Here is a 19456-nt window from a genome sequence, read left to right on the forward strand (position 1 = left end):
CATTGTAGGTTATCTGCAACCAGCATTTGAAGGACGTTTATGCTGCAGCAGTCTTGATTATGCATGGTAAATAGACTATTGGCCACAAAGGGCACACTATCTTCTTTCTCAGGTTGGCAAGGATGGTTCAAATTTTATCTCAGAAGCTGTTAAAAATTGGTTCCAATGCATGTTTCATAACGAGTGGGGAATAGTTTCCATCTACAAAAAAGTATTTCAGACACAAAGGTCGGCCTCCCCAGCCCAGGTTCGCCTTGAATTCGGCCTAATAAATGAAGACATAGGCAGAATGTATGCGACAGTGAAAACTTGGTATCGCTTGAAACAAAATGTAGCTACATCAGAAATTAACGAAGCCCTTTGGTCCGAAGTAAACGAGGACAAAACCTCTCTTTTTTTAATCAATACCTATGTAAATCCCTCTCAACCACATGTACAAAAGAATTATGGAAACAAAAACCTCTCGTATCAATCCTTCAAACAAGCTATAAATAAAATCTCAAAAATTCATTCATCACAATTGGACAAAAACATCTTTAGATCAAGGTCGCACCCCTGGATGGTGATAAACAACTATAAGTCCCTTGCACTGGCGCCATACTTGAGCGAAACTTTCTCAATTAACGTAAAAAAGCAACTTATGGCATTACGCTTTGGGACACTACCATCTTTGGAGGACCAGCCTGTCTGGGTGCACACCAGCACATGCAAGAAACTGTATAATGAACGAGTTATCCTCCTAAAAACAAGCTTTAATAAAAGAGGCATCAGGTCCTGTAGAGCTGCAATAATGGCGTGCCTAAACCCTTCAGACCCTCCACTGAATGGCAGACTGATTAAATTCCTCAAAGCATTTAAAAAACTTTGTTTAAAGGGTCGGAAAGTTGGTAAAGGAGGAAAAAAGGTCAAACCTATTGCACTGAATTTTAATAATGAATTTTAGAAGTATTAAGAAGAGATTAAACGAATGTACTGTTTAATTCTTTTTTTAACTTGCTTGTATAACATTGGTCTTCCTTTCTTTTTCTACTTTCTGGTTTTAAATTGTTATGGTTTTAATTAACTAAACAATAAACATTTACTTTACTTTACTTACTCTACTTTAAAAGAGTGGGGGAACTACATTTTGTCGAAGATGCTGGGTTACAAGTTTGATGTCGGAATCCTTGTAATGCTGGAAAATTGCCTCATCAACAACTTCGTCCTAAGCAAACTGGATTATTTGTCAGACTCCTGCAGTAGTCCTTTTGCCCTCGGACAACATGAACCTCAAGCTCCAAAGTCTCAATATTAAGCTACCTAGCTTTTTTCATAAATCTCTATCTTTCTTGCTTTCTATTCCTCTCAGTCTCACCATTTACCTCTACTGACACAAAGGATCTCTGGGAAACTAGGTGGACTGTACAAACACCCAAGGAAGACCTTTAGCTGCACATCCCCTTCTCTCCTTATTTCCATCAAAATATTTGCATCTATGTCTCCTCACATTCTTTGTACTTTTCTCACTAGCATCTTCTAGTCATACTCCACATATTACCCAAATTGCATTCCTTGAATCTCCCTGGACACCTTCCCCGAAATCCCTTCCTTAGAGGGTCACCCTGCACGTGTTTCAGTCAGCTCTTAAAAGCCCCCTTTTCCGCCTACAGGGCTAGAACGGGTGACAATCCTTCCTTTACTGTGCGCCAATATCCAGCCAACGACCCCCAACAACCAGGTATCTCAATGTAAATAAAGTATATAGCTAACAATTTAATAGTTTTAGTGCCATTAGTCAGGCTTCACAACCACATACATATCTTTCAAACCACCAGTGATCTTGTGTTTGCAATTATATTCATGTACAGAGTTCCTGTTCAAAATTCTCAGTTTAATAAACACAAATCAGTTATTCACAAAGGCACTTCACATGCAACAGATTAGCCACAAAATTAGAGCATGATGATTACAATGAAATACTAAACCTGTGTACGTAATACAGGATCAATCAATACACAAAACGCGAGAAAATACAGAGCAGGAAAGGCCGACATTAGGATGCTACGGTGACAAGGCAAAGAAGTCTTCAAAGAAATATAATAAAATCATACGATCAAGAAGAAGAAAAATAATGAGTACCTTAACTCTCCTTTGCATATCTTCTTCTACATCTTTCAGCATACCTAAAACACCATATAAGATTTCCATTAATAACTTAACAAAAACATTATAGCTTAAACTAAGAATCTAATTTAGGATTATTTCTTTACCTGTTACTCGAAGATCAGTCACGCTGTTAGCCATCTTAAAACCATATGTCATAGACTGAAAATCCTCCTACAAAAATTTGAAAACAAAAATAAGGGAAAGGGTTTCTTTTCAATAACACACGTTGCGTCTGGAAACCAAAAGCAGTGACATTTGGGCAAAACACACTCTAGTACAACAAATGAATGGAGGACACTATAAGCAGATGCATGATAGAGCACCAATCTTAAACTAGGTTGTACGTCACAAAACACAATTAGACGTAAAACAATAATATTTGCACACATCTGAGCCGGGGTAAACATGTACATTATTTAGTTTTGCACTGTGTCAACCTGTCATCCTGCGGCAAGTTGGCAGCACTGAAAATTGGGAGATATGTGCATTATTCGGGGTGGGGGGGTATTTTAAGTGACATATGGGCCCTCAAATCACCTGCCACTGTTTCCACTGAAGTCCTGGGTGAGACATACATATCATGGCCTCTCACCCATCCCAACAATAAATACCTGGACTGCTGCCACCCACCCCTACCACTCCACGCGTCTTCCCTTCCCTCTGCTCCAGAAGCTGTGCTCCATGGATTCCAGTGCTGCTCTGACAGAGGACCCACAGCAGCCTAGAATTCCTTTATGATGTTGCAACAGTGGGTAACAGGTTTTGTTACCCCCTGTTCCCAAGTCACAACAGCGAATTATTGGATTTAGAATTGAGTTACTCACGCTAATGGCTCTCTATGCGAGCCATGCATAACAGAATAAGCCTGCATGAACATTCCAAACAAACCCCTTCCCCAAACAGTATTTAGAACTACATTTGCTATTGCGAGTCTAAATTCCTCATGTGGTATGTATAACCACTTCCAATAACTAACATCAATATACAATATGTTGCTTATTTTTAGTAGCAAGCTGATACCGCCAAGTGGTAATTTAATTTGTTGTGGTGGCTGGTTCTACAGGTACATATGATCATCTGTTGTGTGGGCTACATCAGCTAATCTTTAAACTTTCCTGGGACGTGTAATCTTGTTCCTGACCTTCTACACTTTTTCAGCCAAACCAACATGAGCTGTTTTATTCCCCCCCCACCCGTGACATCAAACACTACAATACTGCCTCTTTTCCACACCATTCACTCATCCTAAATAAATTCCTACCTATAGTCAAATTTGTTTGATTCGTAATACATTGTTTGCCCTTTGCAAATGTTCAGTGGATTCTTATTCTTCACCATCACTGCAACATTCATTCTCTTCACGCTTCACTTTTTGCCAATTTGTTTTTAATACACATTAAGTTTTCGTTTGATAATCTCAGTTTCTTTCAAGTCCATACAATCATTTATTCCGTCTCCTCCTATTGCTAATTAGATCCTCTGCTTTCTTCCTCTCAATAATTCAATAGTCGAACGACCGATCATATTGTGTTAAGTTGTTCTGAGACTACAATATTTGATTAACGAAATCTATACATTGTTTCGATGTGTCACTGCCAACTGAATACATTTGTACCAACATAATTTACCCTTTCCACTAATCTGCTGGCTCTTGGGTTCTTCTGTGTCTGATATGTTGACCTTTCAAATACTTTCCTATTTTAGGGGAACAAAACTGACTGCCATTATCTGACATTCTTCTGGATACTAAGGACCCCTTTATACTAACCTGTTTTAGGGCTCAGTACCTCATTCACCAATTCCACATTAAACCATTTTGACAAAATAGTCAATTATTACTACCGCAAATCCACTTTGTATTCCCAACAAGTCCACAGAGCCAATAAAATGGATCTCAACATTTGCCCATGATATCGAAACGATACCAGCTGCAATAGTGGTGCAATAGTGGTGAACATGTTCTGTGAATTGTATCACTACTGCTACAAACTTAACATTCCATTACTATCCTTTTTATCTCACTGTCCGTACTTGGCCACCATAATAACTTTCTGGTTATTCTGGTTATTCTCTTTGTTCTACACTGATCCGAATGCCCTAATGAGCTAACACAAAAAGCATATTCCACAAGATTTTGGCAGTAATCCATGTATTTCCTTTTCTTACACCCACATAGCTTGACTCAATGAATCTATGAGGCAACTGATGTGCTGAAATCCTTCATAGCATATAAGCCTACCTTCCCCGATCTACTTAGTAGTGGTTCTCAACTCAATCTTTTACTCTTTTACTCCATACATCCTAAATCGCCTTTACTTCCATAAATCTGACAGCTACCTATCCTTGTTTTTTCCAACTTTGGACCTATTTCACATTCCTCATTTACTCTAATTCTGAACATTCTGCATATTGTTCGTTCCTCCTTGCAAGATATTCCACCCAAAAATTGTATTGTTCAAGATTTCTTAAAAATTTAGCATTTTTTAGCAAAGCAATATCTGTACCTTTCATATAGTTAATAAATGTACCAAAGGCCTATGATCCAAATTTTGAGCTGTAATTCCCACATATAATCTAAAATGTCTTGCTGCCCCAAAAATTGCCAGTGACTCCCTCTCAATTTTAGAACAATGAATCTCTGTTTTATTTATTGAGCAAGACATGAGAGCTATAATGACCTCCTCCACAATTTGCATCTAACTCAAAACAGCCCCCTAATCCATAGACCCCTGCGTCAGCAGTAAGCATGGGTTTGCATTTCAAAATCAAACATAACTATTGGTGGAGAATTTTAATCTCCTTTTAGACATTTTGTAACTCCTTTTGACACTCATTCACCCATACAAATATTTTTATCTTTCTTCAATAATGCCTGCATTGTTTTAATCTTGTTGTACATGACAAATTACAATGATAAATGCGAAATATAATTCAATTACTCTGACATTTTGTTTTAAATAGTATGTGTTAGATGGCACCAGAGCATTCTGAATGAATATTGAATTTATAAAGCGCAAACTGTCCCTCCCACAGGAGCATCCTGGCGCTGAGTGGTATAAGCAAGGATTCATGACACGTAAATGACAAGAGAGAAAGGGAAGAGGAAGAATCACAGAATCAAAGAAAGAGCGGGCAACAGTGAATTCGAGGCAGCGGAGATCCAGGTCTTCAGCTGTGTTCTAAAAATGGATTCAGATCCAATGAATCTCAAGCCACTGGGGAGTGGATTCCAAGCCTTGGTCCCTAAAACAGCAAAGGATTAGCCTCCTCTGGTTTTGAGTCTGAAAGTAGGGGGCTTAGAAAACTGGCAGATGAAGACCTCAGATATTATGGCCTAAGCGCTCTGTGGGATCCGATTGTGAACAGAAGAATTTTAAAAAGAACCATCTCATGCACTGGCTTTGAGAGCCACTGAGGCCGATGAACGTCAAGGCCTCAAAACAACCTTGGCAGACACATGTTGTTCCACCTGCAATTTCTGAATAGTTTGTTTGTTGGCACCTGCAGGCAAACTATTGCAGTAGTTCAATCTGGACATTATTAATGCAAAGGCCACTCACTGTCTTGCTTGCTGCAAGTGGGAGGTAATCAAAATGGTATCAATAAACCTAACTTTGACATTAGCTAACCACATCTCACTGGCCACCATAATCTTGCATTTTTCTGCTTTAACCTTCAAGCCCTTTTCCTGTAAAATGTCTGAAACCTGGGAACCTGTCTTCTTGTTCCCCTTCAGTATGTGCATGAACCAGAATATTGTCTTGAACATGGCATATGCCTACCATATCACCAAATAAGCCTTGCAACAATCTCTGAAAAACAGCTGATGTGGAAGCCAAACCGAATAAAATTCGATTGCATTGGTAAACCCAAACAGCATAATAAATGAAGTCAAGTAACACGCTAAAGGATGCAGCTTAGTTTGGTCACAGGCCAACAATCTGTTGTGAAAAACCATTAGGCTTCCCCCATCGTGGTTACTGCTTCCCTAATGATTGGAAGGGGATGTCCATCTATGCAGATTTATTTACAACAAGGGGTGGTGATGGACAGAGTCTCTGAATTAAGCAGAGTACTCTCACCCAGTCAAGAGATCAGGGCTAGATCCAACACCGTTTTTTAGCTCATTGCACCATCCCAGTTTCAGAACCTGGCTGTATGCAAATTAGTCTGTCCCTGGCCCAGTGCATCATGGGAACAGGGCGACCAGACTACAAAAGCCAATTCTTACACTGGGAAGGAAACAAGCTTCCGGGGACCGGTTTCTGGCATTTCAGCCGTCTTCGGCCCGGCTTGCTTGAATCCTGATGGTGCAATGAGCAAGGGACTCACATCTGAGTATACCCTTCCACGCTTAGGGTGGACAAAATTATTTACAACAAGGGGTGGTGATGGACAGTCTCTGAATTAAGCAGAGTACTCTCACCCAGTCAAGAGATCAGGGCTAGATCCAACACCGTTTTTTAGCTCATTGCACCATCCCAGTTTCAGAACCTGGCTGTATGCAAATTAGTCTGTCCCTGGCCCAGTGCATCATGGGAACAGGGCAGACCAGACTACAAAAGCCAATTCTTACACTGGGAAGGAAACAAGCTTCCGGGGACCGGTTTCTGGCATTTCAGCCGTCTTCGGCCCGGCTTGCTTGAATCCTGATGGTGCAATGAGCAAGGGACTCACATCTGAGTATACCCTTCCACGCTTAGGGTGGACAAAATTATTTACAACAAGGGGTGGTGATGGACAGAGTCTCTGAATTAAGCAGAGTACTCTCACCCAGTCAAGAGATCAGGGCTAGATCCAACACCGTTTTTTAGCTCATTGCACCATCCCAGTTTCAGAACCTGGCTGTATGCAAATTAGTCTGTCCCTGGCCCAGTGCATCATGGGAACAGGGCAGACCAGACTACAAAAGCCAATTCTTACACTGGGAAGGAAACAAGCTTCCGGGGACCGGTTTCTGGCATTTCAGCCGTCTTCGGCCCGGCTTGCTTGAATCCTGATGGTGCAATGAGCAAGGGACTCACATCTGAGTATACCCTTCCACGCTTAGGGTGGACAAAATTATTTACAACAAGGGGTGGTGATGGACAGAGTCTCTGAATTAAGCAGAGTACTCTCACCCAGTCAAGAGATCAGGGCTAGATCCAACACCGTTTTTTAGCTCATTGCACCATCCCAGTTTCAGAACCTGGCTGTATGCAAATTAGTCTGTCCCTGGCCCAGTGCATCATGGGAACAGGGCAGACCAGACTACAAAAGCCAATTCTTACACTGGGAAGGAAACAAGCTTCCGGGGACCGGTTTCTGGCATTTCAGCCATCTTCGGCCCGGCTTGCTTGAATCCTGATGGTGCAATGAGCAAGGGACTCACATCTGAGTATACCCTTCCACGCTTAGGGTGGACAAAATTATTTACAACAAGGGGTGGTGATGGACAGAGTCTCTGAATTAAGCAGAGTACTCTCACCCAGTCAAGAGATCAGGGCTAGATCCAACACCGTTTTTTAGCTCATTGCACCATCCCAGTTTCAGAACCTGGCTGTATGCAAATTAGTCTGTCCCTGGCCCAGTGCATCATGGGAACAGGGCAAACCAGACTACAAAAGCCAATTCTTACACTGGGAAGGAAACAAGCTTCCGGGGACCGGTTTCTGGCATTTCAGCCGTCTTCGGCCCGGCTTGCTTGAATCACCACCCCCTTTTCTGAATCATTTTGTCCACCCTAAGCGTGGAAGGGTATACTCAGACATGAGTCCCTTGCTCACTGCTCCATCAGGATTCAAGCAAGCCGGGCCGACGACGCCTGAAATGGCAGAAACCGGTCCCCGGAAGCTTGTCTCCTTTCTGGTGAAGAATTGGCTTGGTAGTTTGGTCTGCCCTGTTCCCATGATGCACTGGGCCAGGGACAGACTAATTTGCATATAGCCAGGTTCTGAGCTGGGATGGGGCAGTGAGCTAAATAACGGTGATGGATCAAGCCCTGATCTTTGGACTGGGTAAGAGTGGTCTGCTTAATTCAGACACTCTGTTCATCACCACCCCCTTTTCTGAATCATCTATGCAGATGGCATTCTTTAAATCTTGCAGTTCTACACACACTCTAGCAGACTGATCTGGTTTAAGTACCACTGGTATGGGTGCCAGCCAATATGAGGTTTCTATCTCTTTTATGATACAAACTGTCATGCAATTTCTGGACCTTAATTTCAACCTGTTCTCTCCACAGATAACATACGTTTTCTGACTTAGTTTACCTTTGGTAGAGCACCACTCAGTAGCATGGTTTTGTACTTAAAAGTTTTCAGTTTACCTAATCTATCTGTGAATACAGATGGCTATCTTTGTCTGTCCCTCTTCAGCTCCACCTCCCCCCGCCCAAAAATAAACAATTTCTGCAGTGGATTTGACTATCATTTTTTCTTCTTTGGTACCTCGTCTCAGTTACATTGTTAACGTGGCCAGGTGAATCAAACCTAAAATAGGAGCATCTGTTTTTTTGCAAATGTACTCTGCTATTAACTTTCCTGCCCTTACATGCAAGTTCCATCACAAAAACCCTTGTATTACACTCCTTTCTTCTACATAACCTTGTGAACTTATTTAATTCTTTTACTTGTTTTCTCTTTTCTAAAAATCAATCAATCTTTACTATTTTGTTGTAACAATATATTATTTCTTGCTCCTGAAGCCACCAACACCTCAATTTAGACCTTATCGATTGACATTGTACATTTAGGAGGACCTTATATCAGTTTTATCAGTTTTCTGCTATAGCCATAATATTCCATAATTTTAGTATTCTTGTCATTCACACTCTGCATCTTACCTTGATTTACACTTAATACATAGAAATTATCCTCATATATTTCTCAATTATCGTAATTTCCACATTCAGATCTGGCTTGTTTTTTTTTGTATTAACATTTTTATAAATGCTGGCATAACAGCCTATTTTTTTTTTACATTTCATGCATGTCGTGTTTCTTTATTCCATGCTGTTATAGGGATTAGACCATGGCCTTCTCAAACCGCTAGAGGGGAAAGAATGACTAGTGGATTAACCACTATTGCAAATAGTCAATATTTTTAAAATTAACTCATTTTTTCTGACGGATACTCTTGATTTCACACAAATTCAGCCCCAACTGAAAAATAAGGACATCAGAAAGAGAAGCAGAAAGGGGATTGTGGAGAGGAAGCTGCCCTTACCTCCCCGGGGCGACTTCCGTGCCGGGGGTCCCTGACCTCCGCGACCGGTCATGCAGCGTCCCTATCAAACAGGACTCCTCCGCTCTCTCTTCCCCTACAGAAACCAGCAACAACCGCCGACACCGAAGGACCGGAAGCAATCTCCCTTCAACCCGGAAGTGAGGCGCCATTTGAGAAACCGGAAACAAACGACTCTGACCCCGGAAGTGCTTATCCGGAAACCTGCCCGGAACACAGAAAAGCCGTCAGGATGGGAGGAGAGGGGTTCCAAGCAGCTGACTCGTGGCAGGAGGCAGCGACAAGCGAAGAACCACCGACGGCAAGCGGAGCGGAGCAGAAGAACCGAGACGAGAACGAGGAGGACGACGTCTGGACCGAAGACTGGTGGCGTCCTCAGGAGGTGGCTGGAGAGCGGCCGCAACTCGCAGGAGAGTTGCGGCGGGGCACGTGATTACACTCCATCCTTTCTCCGTGTTCCCCTGTATTTAGATGTAATTATTGTACATAAAACCTCACGAGCACGAAAGCACTGTAATTTAAACTAGACCACTGGCACTGTATAAAAGACCCGAGAACCTTTGCCCCGCCACACGCAACACCCTCTTCCCGTTCCCTCTCGTACTTTCCTTTTCCCATTCTCCCCTACCGTCCCTTCCTTACGTTCGGTGTCTGATCCCCTCACTCCCCGGTGTAGGTAGAAGTACTCAGGAGTCCTTTGCCCAGGACTAATCGCCCTGTACTCTTCTCTCCCTTCTATACCTCCGAGGAGTACCAGTGCCCCACCTTGGAAGAGACGACATCAGCCCAGCAGAAGACCCCATCCAGACGACCCCGCCGCACCAGACCCTCATCCCAGCTACACCTGCCCTGCACATCCACCCGGGACTCACCCATCAACCCTTCGATCCAAAAGACTTTGTCCTGAACTTTCAATAAAAGCCGCTGACCATAGCACACTATATCCGGCCTCCCCGCCTGTTATTCCGGTCCGCCCGCAACCCTGCTTCACAGGGATAAATAGACTTTCTGCACAATATTATACAAATCTGTTCCGCCAGCAGGCGTACATCGTCTTGGAGGGACACCTGGCTGCCAAAATAACATTGCAGACTTCAGGAGAAAGGTCGAAAGCCGTCATCTGTCGCCGCTCAATCTCCACGCAAGAAGGCATATAGTTGACCAGTTCAGATCAAGGACCAGCCCCTGCTGCTGCAACTGGAGATCTTTCCGAAGAGGCAGCCTGATCGGAGGATGTAGGCTCTGACTGAGAAGCTTGGGATAAATGACTCTCCTTGTACAGTCCGGGGTCAAAAGGATGACTTGATTCCGGTTATTCCTGATCTTCTTGAGAATGCTGGGTAGAAATGGTATGGGCGGAAAGCAGGCCTGAGCTCCACTCGAGATAAAAAGCACCTCAGAGCGAGAGCTGCCTTGAAAACTCCAGCCTGCAAAACTGCTGACATTGCATGTTCTTGGCGGAGGCGAATAGAACTAATGGAGCACGGTGAACTGAAAATGCCTGTAGCCTACCGTAACATGCAGGTAGTGCCAATCGGCATACATGATGGGGATGAGAAAATAAGCATCCTTCAAGTCCAATACTATTGTCCTGACAAATGTCAGCCCATCGTGAATGGGAGGCAAAGCGGGAGGGGAGGATTCGAAGGGAAGGGAGTAGCCCCTTCGAATAATTTGTAACACCCATCCGTTCGATGTTATGGACTGCCAGTGGTGGAGATGATGGCTGATTCTGCCACCAACTGGTCGCCCATGATCCTGTAGGGCAAGATTAGGTGGGCTTACATGCTGCAGCTGCAGGGGGATTGATGGTTGTGGCAGACCTTTAGCTACCCGATGCATGGGGTTGGTATGAACCGAGTCCGAGTCCTCGCAAAGACTGGGCAGCTTGCATGGGGTGGTGGCTGGTGTAGGGTTGGCGCAATTGAAAACCCCTTTCATAGCCACAAAAGGCAGACTGAGGTTGACGGGGCAACTGAGAGGCCCAAGGACTTGGCTGTAGCACCGAGTCTGCCTCGTCTCCGAAGAGAGGTTTGCCATAAAAGGGCATGTCCGTGAGGGAAGCCTGGACATCCCCTGAAAAGCCAGATGTTCGTGTTGACGTGCCACAATCGTCGAAACCACTCTGCCCATCAAGTCGGTCATATCCAAACCACATCTAATGGTAAACTTTGCTGCATCTCTCATGTCTTTTACTGCTTGGGAGAGCCCAGCCCGGGTCTCCTCCAGGACCTGGGGCAGCACCTACGCAACAGTGTCCCACAGAGCGTGCAGTGTTTATCAGCCGCAACGCAAGGCTGGTGAAGAACACATCTTCTTCCCCAAGCTGTCCAGACTCTTGGATTCCCTGTACGGAGGTACGGCAGGGAATGCGCCAAGGGACAGATTGGCTTGGACTACCACTGGGGTGCCGAGAAAGGAACCGTGGGTCTCCAGTTGTGGGGCAGTGGCAGCCGGCAATTGAACTGTTTACAGGAGCCCCTGTACTGGGCTTGGACCAGGTTCCCAGTAGGACATCCGTCAGTGCTTCATTAAAAGGGAGCAAGGGTTCTGAAGAGGAAGCTCCCGGCTGCAAAACTTGTCAAGATGTTAGTCTTGATTCCATCGAGGGCAACTCGAGATCCAGGACCTCAGCTGCTGTCTTCACCACCATGAAATAAGACGCTCCGTCCTCCTTTGCCACGGTAGCAGGAGAAACCATACCAGTGTCTGGGGAGGTGTCCAGGCCACTGGCATCCTAGAGTTCCTCACACCAGTCCATTTAATGAATATGCTACTTACCAGTATGCATCTGTTCTTGGCATGTAGGGCTGCTAACATTCATATCTTAGCATTAGATCGCCGCCTAGTGTTGGGTCCGGATGATCGCACATTGTTGTCCTGGAAGAGTCTTCGAAGTATCCTGAGATAGGTGGCTCCTCCCCTGGACTACAGTGCGCATGGGCATCGGCTCCATCCTCAGATTGTTTTTCGCCATTGTGGCAGAAGATGGAGTGAAAAGTGTAAAGGATGTCCATGCTAATGATTGAATACAATAGTATATCTGCAGCTGCGACAGGCACCGGGGAGGAGGGTGGGCGATATGAATGTTAGCAGCCCTACATGCCAAGAACAGATGCATACTGGTAAGTAGCATATTCAGTTCGAGGCATGTGGGCTGCTAAATTCATATCTTAGCATAGAATACATAGCAGTCCCTCCATCAGCGGCGGTTGCCCGTGCCAGCTGCAGAAACTTGAAAAAGTGTCTTGAGAACAGCCTGTCCTACAGCAGCTTGCTGCTTGGAATGTACATCAACACAGTAGTGTTTTGTAAAGGTATGTGGTGTAATCCACGTGGCTGCTCTGCAAATATCCTCTAAAGGAATGTTTCCTAGGAAAGCCATGGATGCCCCCAATTTGCGTGTGGAGTGCGCCCTTGGGGGTATCGTTAAAGTGCGCTTGGCCTTTTGATAACATATTTGGATGCACTTAACAATCCACCTGGCTATTCCTGCTTTGGAAATAGGGTTGCCTTTGTGTTGTGGTGAGAAGGCAACAAAAAGTTGTTTTGTTTTCCTAAAGTGTTGTGTTCTGTCAATGTAGTACATCAACGCCCTCCGTACGTCTAACGTATGGAGCATTCTTTCCGCCACCGTTTGTGGGTTTTGGAAGAATGCCGGTAAGTCAATAGTTTGGTTGAGATGAAACTGTGACACCACCTTCGGAAGGAATTTGGGGTTAGTACGTAGTACTACCCTATTTGGATGAATCTGAATGAATGGCTCTTGGATTGTGAGCGCTTGCAGCTCACTAACACGCCTCAGTGACGTAATAGCAATGAGGAAAGCCACTTTCCACGTTAGGAACTGGAGTTCACACGAGTGCAGTGGTTCAAATGGTGGTCCCATCAGTCTGGTGAGGACCACATTGAGGTTCCACACCGGAGCTGGCGGTGTTCTTGGGGGAATGACTCGTTTCAGACCTTGAAGGAAAGCTTTGATGGCCGGCACTCTGAAGACAGAGAGGTGCTGCCTATTCTGAAGATATGCTGCGATGGCGGATAGATGTATCCGAATGGAAGTGTACGCTAGATTGCACTTGTACAGATGTAGCAGATAACAAATGATGTTAGGGATAGATGCATCTAGCGGGGTGATGTCATTAGCCGTACAGTAAATGACAAAACGCTTCCATTTTGCAGCATAGCATGCTCTGGTAGTTGGCTTCCTTGCCTCCTTGATGATGTTCATGCATTCTGGAGGTAAGTTAAGGTATCCGAACTCTAGGACTTCAGGAGCCAGATCGCCAGGTTGAGCTGTTGCGGATCTGGATGCTGAATTTCTCCATGGTTCTGCGTTAAAAGTCTGGGCGTGAGGCGCAGTCTTTGATGCGGCACCACTGAGAGTTCGAGGAACGTGGTGTACCATGCTTGGCGCGCCCACGTTGGAGCAACTAGGATGAGAGTTATCGCGTGCTGCCTTAGCTTTCTTGCCACCAGCGGTATCAGAGGGGCTGGCGGAAAAGCATACGCAAATTTGCCTGACCAGTTCATCCATATCGCATTCCCCTGCGACTGTGGGTGAGGGAACCTGGCGGCAAAGTGTTGGCATTTTGCGTTTTCTTTTGTTCTTTTGACTGGTAACCAACACTAGGTCTGTTAATTGTCCCTGAGCCTGTGTCCACTGATTTGCTAAGCACTCCTGGAGCGGGCGCATATGTAGCCGTGCGTGAGGGACTATGAAGATGCAGGAGGCCATCATGCCTATCAACTGCATGAACACTCTCGCTGGAAGTGAGTGTTGTGATCTGAACTTCTGGATCAGAGACTGCATGCTGTCTATCCTGACTTGGTTTGGTTGAGCCACGGCTGTCAGGGTATTGATCGTCGCGCCTAGAAACTGCCGGACATGCGCCGGTTGAAGGTGCGACTTTGGGTAGTTCAACGAGAAACCTAGATCGTGAAGGAGGTGAATGGTAGTCGACATGTCCGCGGCACACTGTTGTTCTGACTTGGCTTGAACGAGCCAGTCGTCCAGGTAGGGGTAGACATGGATGCCCTGCCTCCTGAGGTGCGCCACTACTGTCGCCAGACACTTTGTAAACACCCTTGGGGCTGTGGTGACTCCGAAGGGTAGGACTTTGAACTGATAATGTTTGCCTTGGATAGTGAACCTGAGGTATTTTCTGTGGGACGGGTGTAGTGGTATGTGGAAATAAGCATCCTTGAGGTCTAAGGTTGCTAAGAAGTCCCCCTGGTTTAATAAGGGAAGAATCTGTTGCAGTGTGAGCATATGGAGATGTTCTGACAGTATATACAGGTTTAGGGGACGTAGATCCAGAATGGGTCTGAGAGATCCGTCCTTCTTTGGGATAAGGAAGTACAGGGAATACACCCCTGTGCCTTCCTCCTCCACTGGCACGAGCTCGATTGCGCCTTTTTGCAGCATCACCACTACCTCCTGCTGCAATAAGTGCAAGTGCTCTGCGGACATAGGCCTTTGCCTTGGCGGGATGTTGGGTGGAGTGGATTTCAACTCTAGGCAATAACCATACTGGACTAGTTGACGCACCCACCTGTCTGTGGTGATGTTTCTCCAGACTGGCAGGAACTGCTGCAGTCTCCCCCCGACAGGTGTTAAGTGGTCGGGGGACAGTGACAGAGAGTCACTGTTTGCTTGGGGTAGAGGAGCGGGAGCTGTTGTTTCCTCTGCCGCGACCTCTGTTGCTGTTATTTCTGTAACCTCCCTTGTTCTGTTTTGTGAACGAGGATTGTGCTCCACCTTTTGAGAATTGAGATTGTTGACCCATTTGTCCTCTGGTGACTCCACGTGCACCTGAGCGACGAAAATTGTTGCCACGAAACTGTTGTGACTGTAGGGCCCCCATGGACTTAGCAGTTTCTGTGTCCTTTTTTATCTTTTCGAGGGTGGTGTCAACATCTGGACCAAACAGTCGATCAGGATTGACTGGCTGATTAAGGATGGTTGTCTGAATATCAGGTTTAAACCCAGATATGCGGAGCCAAGCCTGTCGTCTTAGCATGACGCTAGTGTTGATCGCCCTAGCTGCTGTGTCTGCGGCGTCAAGTGCACACTTGATGGCTGCGTTGGAGATCAATTTTCCTTCCTCTATAAGCAGTTTTGTGCCCTCTTGAAACTTTGGAGGCAGGTGTTGTACAATCTGTTCTAGGGTGTCATAATGCGCCCTATCGTAACGTGCTAAGAGTGCTTGTGTATTAGAAATACGCCAAAAGTTGGCAGCCTGTGCAGCTACTCTTTTGCCCCCTGCCTCTAGCACTTTGGACTCCTTATCCGAGGGAGGAGCTTCACCCGTTGTTTGGGAGTTGGCCCGTTTGCGGGCATTGGCGACCACCAGGGAGTCTAGCGGCAACTGTCCCCGAATGTATGCAGGGTCTGCAGGTGCTGGTCTGTACTTTTTTTCAATACGTGGATTGACCACTCTCGCCCTAGTGGGTTCCTTAAAGATGTCCGCAGCATGTTTGAGGACTCCCTTGAGCATAGGCAGTGTCTTTACAGTCCTCTCAGAGACTGAAAACGTGTCAAAGAGAAAGTCTTTTTCAACCGGGTCAGCATGCATGTCCACATCATGATTAGCAGCTGCCCTCTCAATTAGTGCATGAAAACCTGCAGAATCCTCTGTTGGGGATGCACGTGCACTGAATGGTTGTGGATCTTGCCCCACACTCTGGGTGCCTTGGTCACCAATGTCATCATATGCATCTGGATGTGCATCTGGTTCATTGATGGGGAAGGTGTATTGGTCCTGTTCATCATATCCCTCACCCTCAGATTGGTCTGGTGAGGGAGTAGGGCTTCTTCTAGGAGGAGGCTGGATAGGCTCTATCAGGTTAGAAGCGTCCAGAGGCACCCTTTTCTTCTTTAGTGGGATGACATAGGAGTCCAGAGGCTCCGAAGTGATCCTCCTCTTGTATAGGGTTAATTTGCCTGTGTTGGCGTCGATGAAGTGCTCCGAATCGTCCTCTGATTCGAGTTCTCGACCTGAAGGTGCACCTGCCGTAGAAGAATCCGACTTCTTTGGCGTCGATTTCGTGGAAAAAGCCTTCGGAGCCTCTTTCGGCGGCAGAAGGAAGAGAAGCTTACTCTTAGGCTTTGCCGGAGCGTCCGTCGGCGTCTGAGGCGACGGCAACGGAGCCGACATAGCAGCGGCCTTGTCCCTGATTCTCTGTAGCGAAGCGGCGATGGGGGACGCTTCACTCACAGTGTCTTTTGCCGCTGACGAGGGTGTCTTGACCTTCCCCTCGGATCCGACGTCATGGTGGCCTTTCTTAGGTTTGGACGCCGATGCAGTTGTCGCCGACCCAGAGTCCTTGGATCGATGCGCAGATGTGCCAGCTGTCGATCTGTGCGCCTTCGTCGGTTCCGCATCCACTACGCGACCGACCAACGGAGTCCCAGGCGTAACCGGAGCCGTGCCGCTGGCCTTGGCGTGCTTAGACGGTGTCGCCGCGGTCGATCCGTGCCGACCACCTTTTGTAGAGGATCCCTCCTCTTGCGCCGATTTTGACCCTTTGGAATCGACCGGCTTCTTCGACTTCTGCGGACCGGAGGTCGACGGAGCCGATGCGGCGGCGGGTGCAGTAGTTTTCTGTGTGCCGGCCGCCATTTTAGGGACGCTCGAGTCCATAAGTTTCGGTTTAGTTTTCGGGTCGGCCATTTTAGGTGTAGTCGACACTGTAGGTTTCGGTTTCGGTTTCGATGTGGCCTGCTCAGCAAGTATGTCCGTGGCCGGGCCTGATGGCGGGGCCGTGGCTTGCGGCACGGGGTCTTGGGTAAGGCCGACTGGCGATCCCGTGACCCGATCGTGATCTTCGAAACCTTCGGGGCATAGCTCGTCCCCTGAGCTATCTTCCGCGGCCCCATAAATTTCTTCGACGTCCCCTACCTCGTCGACGTATTCAAGGCCTTGACCCGCGACTCCGTCGTCGTCCGCCGGATCCGCCTCGACCTCCGTTTCGGGTGGGGATATCTGGAGATGATGACCCTGTTCATCTTCTTCTTGGTCGCCGAAGATGTTTTCTGGATCCGGGGCCGCTTGTCTGGCCTCCAGGCGCACCGCGCGCCGGAGCTTAAGAGTTTTCTTTGACCGGAACTGAGCGCAAGCCTTGCACTTGCCGTCGTCATGGTCCGGTGAAAGGCGGGTGCCGCTCGAAGTTGGGAGCAAGCTGTTCTGACCCCTACTGACCTGGATTACACCCACTGAGGAGGCTGCGGGGCTTTTGGCAGGCGGAATTTCACCACCGGCGCACCAGCGGGACTGCGAGTCCCAGGAATCCAAGCGGCTCCTAACACGCCGCACCTGGTGGCTCTTCCCGGCTGGCCGCGCCTCCTGCCTGGGAGGCTAAAACCGCGACTCGCGGCCCCCGCTCCGCGGGTGCCGCTCGAAGTTGGGAGCAAGCTGTTCTGACCCCTACTGACCTGGATTACACCCACTGAGGAGGCTGCGGGGCTTTTGGCAGGCGGAATTTCACCACCGGCGCACCAGCGGGACTGCGAGTCCCAGGAATCCAAGCGGCTCCTAACACGCCGCACCTGGTGGCTCTTCCCGGCTGGCCGCGCCTCCTGCCTGGGAGGCTAAAACCGCGACTCGCGGCCCCCGCTCCGCGGGTGCCGCTCGAAGTTGGGAGCAAGCTGTTCTGACCCCTACTGACCTGGATTACACCCACTGAGGAGGCTGCGGGGCTTTTGGCAGGCGGAATTTCACCACCGGCGCACCAGCGGGACTGCGAGTCGCAGGAATCCAAGCGGCTCCTAACACGCCGCACCTGGTGGCTCTTCCCGGCTGGCCACGCCTCCATAGACCCTTGGCTATAGAACCACGCCCTTAGACGCGCAACGCGGGACGCGCGCGGGCGGGCGCCGGGCTAAGCCCGGGCAAAGGGCGGGCCGTTCTAGGCCGTTAGAGGCCGGAAGAGACCGGACCGGGCCATCCCTCTGACTCCTGGCCTCTTCCGATTCCTGCCCTTGCTTTGCTAAGTTTGCCCTTCCTGCTTGAATCCCCTCCATGGCTTGCAGAGGATCCCGGAGTAAGTCTGCCCAACAGCATGCTAACACTCTTGAAAATTTCTTCCCCAAGGCTAGCGCTGCGGCCAAGAAAAGTTCCACAGTGCCAGACACACTGCTTGAGGCGAATACAGAAAATCTGTCTCAGGAAATCCTGGTTTCTCCATCAAATGATGCCAGTACTCCAATAATCCTCCATAACACTCATCTATCACTCCTGGATAGCATTGATGAGACAATTGAGTCAGTGCTCCAACAACTTAGGACCCCGACAACTCAATCAAGGGACAGTCAGCCCTTGTGTCCTTCCGGGGTAGTGGAAACCACTCCGTATGTGAACTGTGTGGAATCAATTGAGTCAATGGAGGAGGGCCAGGCCTCACTGGCAACAGACTCTGTAGGTCTTGGAAGGACTCAGCCACCGAAAAGGAAAAGGTCAAGAGACACAACAGGGTCAAAAAGGGCTAAAGTGGATATGACTACTCCAATACTGGATGCCAGCACGGATATGTCGGCATCTTCCGATAGTATTGGTTTGGGCTTTGAGTCTGACCAACCAGATTCACCTCATGTCACAGCTGAACCAGGGTGCTTGGGGCCATTTATATTTGGGGGGCCCCCACCCAACCCTTCAGATGCTCTAATTAGTTCACTTACGGTCATTTTCAAGAACTTGTTGGAACCGTTATTTATAAAATTAGACTCTATAGACGCGAGACTCACAGCTATAGAAAATGCGCATATGCGAAACACTTCTGGTGGGGGGTTGGGTGCAAGCGCACAGTTGGCTCCTCGAGAACCTGGGGGGAATGGTCCTCTTACTGTTGAAACATGCACACAGGCCCAGACTGGGGTATTACATAGCACTACAGTCAACCAGGCCCCCCCACCTCCTCCTTCACAAACCCGTAGGCCCCCCATCCCCGCACCAAGAAGATCTAAGCCACCAGTAGCACCTGAACCAAGGAGTGAGGGGCGCGACACTAATGTACCTTCTGGTCACACTACCAGTCCTAATACCAGGCGTAGGGTGGTTAATCTGCCCCCGGAGGCAGTGCCCTA

General features: G+C 47.5%; 1 protein-coding gene across 4 annotated transcripts in view; it reads right to left on the reverse strand.

Moving 5' to 3' along the window:
- NAA35 (N-alpha-acetyltransferase 35, NatC auxiliary subunit) overlaps window positions 1-19456 on the reverse strand; it is a 423189-nt gene that overhangs the window by 262680 nt on the left and 141053 nt on the right. For all 4 annotated transcript variants that reach the window (XM_078675799.1, XM_078675796.1, XM_078675797.1 and 1 more), the window contains exons 7-8: window positions 2250-2316; window positions 2119-2162 (exon numbers count right to left, since the gene is read on the reverse strand). In XM_078675799.1, the coding sequence (XP_078531925.1) occupies window positions 2119-2162; window positions 2250-2316 (111 nt within the window). The remainder of the gene's footprint in view (window positions 1-2118; window positions 2163-2249; window positions 2317-19456) is intronic.

The sequence above is a fragment of the Lissotriton helveticus genome, chromosome 2_1 (assembly GCF_964261635.1).
Source record: "Lissotriton helveticus chromosome 2_1, aLisHel1.1, whole genome shotgun sequence".
Taxonomy (NCBI): Eukaryota; Metazoa; Chordata; class Amphibia; order Caudata; family Salamandridae; genus Lissotriton; species Lissotriton helveticus.